The 2,500-nt window shown below is 45.4% G+C and overlaps 1 protein-coding gene across 1 annotated transcript in view; it reads left to right on the top strand.

Moving 5' to 3' along the window:
* The window catches only part of ubald2 (UBA-like domain containing 2), an 8,932-nt gene that overhangs the window by 54 nt on the left and 6,378 nt on the right, over positions 1 to 2,500 (top strand). Inside the window, exon 1 of the mRNA XM_012829228.2 lies at positions 1 to 242. This exon is cut by the window's left edge and continues 54 nt beyond it. Within this exon, the coding sequence (XP_012684682.2) occupies positions 123 to 242 (120 nt within the window). The 5' untranslated portion in view covers positions 1 to 122. The remainder of the gene's footprint in view (positions 243 to 2,500) is intronic.

Here is a 2,500-nt window from a genome sequence, read left to right as displayed (position 1 = left end):
AGAGGAAAGAGTGGAAGGGAGGGCCGGTGACTACAGAGTTTTTTCGGCAATTAGAAAATAAATAATAGCGTTTGTTGTTTACTTTTTAACGTCAAATCTTTACGGTGGCATTAACAGCGGCGATGTCGGTAAATATGGACGAACTCAGGCATCAAGTAATGATCAACCAGTTTGTTTTGACTGCTGGTTGTGCCGCTGACCAAGCTAAGCAGCTTCTCCAAGCAGCGCATTGGCAGTTTGAGGTGAGTAAAATACTGATAGCCTTAGGTAGGCAGCAGTGTAGTGTTATATATTTTTTGTGTACACAGGACTGCGTCTTGTTAAAGCAAGCGCCCTCCCATGTGAACGCTAGTCTTTAAACCTAAACAAGAACAAGAAACTATTTTACGCTGGGCGTTAGTGTCTCGGAGCTATACAAACCAATGTTGTCATATATTATTGAAATAAACCCGTTGCTGCACGATGTGTCGTTAGCGCTTGAGCTAGAGCTAGCCACTTTCCGGAAGACGAGGTCAGGGGAATGTTAGCTATGTGCCATCGTGTCAGAAACGTAACGTTTTCCATTAATGCCCCTTTGTGTGCGTGTCCATATAGCAATGTACCATGTTACGAAGCGTTTATGAGCGACATGTTGTTATTATTAAATAGTAAGCTAATGAATTGGTTCTCAACGTAAACTCGCCAGTCGTGTCCTAAAGAGTTCTTAATCCTGCTAGCTTGTAACGTTATCCTCATGTGCCTTATTTTGGCAAGTTCACATTGCTCACTTAGCCTTCAACGGAAATGTCTGGCCTTATCCCTGATTGTTAAATGCAGTTGTTCAGCTTGTATTGTTGCTGTCGTTATTAAATAGGAACAGCTTGACAACAGGAAGTTCGCTGGGCATGTCCTGAACACAATACAAAGGGTTGGTGTGACTGGGTGTGTTTTGAATCTGTTGTAACACGGCAGCCGTTTTTTGTTTACATTCCCGTGCCCTGTTTGCTAGCAAGTTCCACCAGTAGGCTACATGTCCTGGTTCTGCTTCGGAAAATTCACAGGGTAGGGAACTCCATGTTCCAAAACATCAGCAAATATTTGCATATACGGGCAAGAGTAAAGAGAGGTTTTTACGATGTTGATACACGTTCACACCTCGTATAGTATACAGGTAGACTTTATTGGATGAGAATAGTGGAATTTCTGGTTTGCGTGTTTGTTTCTTTTGAAAACAAACCCAAAGGTGCTTTGAAGAACCTCCCAATCGTTGACCCATCGTGGGGTAGGCTGTCACACATATATCCGACTGGCTTTGCCATTGGTTGTTCAGCATAATCCAATACCCTTATGCTCTCCACGAAATCGTTTTCACCGCTCCGTCAAAACGAGCCTTTTGGCCGTTGTGTTGACATTTGTGTCGGCTGCGTGGGCCCCCAAGGACGGGGAAAGACGAGACTTTCACCCAGTAGAATTCATGCGGTTATATTTAGACGGAGGCGAATTAGAGGGAGGTGAGAAGACCTGATTAAAACGCACTCGATATCTCTACTACTTTAGCTGCGATCAGATTCAGGCCCAAGTGTTTTGCCCGCAGTCGAACAGGCGTTGTTTTGGTTAGGTGGAGGGGATGTGTGTAGTTCATGTGAATCTAGGGTGTGAATTCCTCTTGAGTGACAGAATTACAAGGAAGAGAAATTGTCACATACTGTCACTTGAGTCAAATACCACACGTATTGAAACCAATGTGAAGACAAGCTGAAAACAGTGTGTGTGTGTGGTGTGTGTGTGTGTGTGTGTGTGTGTGTGAGAGAGTTTGATTATGACAAGGCCACACGTTTATTCCTCCTACTGGCAGGCGGATGGGACTGGACCAGAGGCCAGACACACACACACACACACACACACACCTCCAGATGGTTTCTTTGGTGCACCTCTTCTTAATGACCAATCTGTTGTCAGAGCTGAAACTTGAGCAGGTGGCATGTCAAGGGCAAAGGCCACAACACTGTCCCTCTGTATCTATCTGTCTGTCTGTCTGTCTGTCTGTCTGTCTGTCTGTCTGTCTGTCTGTCTGTCTGTCTGTCTGTCTGTCTGTCTGTCTGTCTGTCTGTCTGTCTGTCTGTCTGTCTGTCCGTCCGTCCGTCCGTCTATCTATCTATCTATATCCATCTATCCATATATTGTTTCGGCCCGAGGGGCGTAACAATATTGTGACGAGCTGGCTGTGACATCATGGCCTTTTCAAATGTAGGGGTGTGTGTGTGTGTGTGTGTGTGTGTGTGTGTGTGTGTGTGTGTGGTGTGTGTGTGTGTGTGTGTGTGTGTGTGTGTGTGTGTGTGTGTGTGTGTGTGTGTGTGTGTGTGTGTGTGTGTGTGTGTGGGGGGGGGGTGAGTGAGAGATAGATGTAGGGAAGAAACTGAATGAGTTGTTTTATCATCCCAGTGTAGCAGGAAATGAACCTCTGTTGACTTATTGTTCTCAAGGGCCAGATCTCTCTGTCTCTCTCTCTGTCTCTCTCTCT

Source organism: Clupea harengus, chromosome 23, assembly GCF_900700415.2.
Source record: "Clupea harengus chromosome 23, Ch_v2.0.2, whole genome shotgun sequence".
In the NCBI taxonomy this organism is placed as follows: domain Eukaryota; kingdom Metazoa; phylum Chordata; class Actinopteri; order Clupeiformes; family Clupeidae; genus Clupea; species Clupea harengus.
This window is presented reverse-complemented; position numbering and strand designations above follow the sequence as displayed.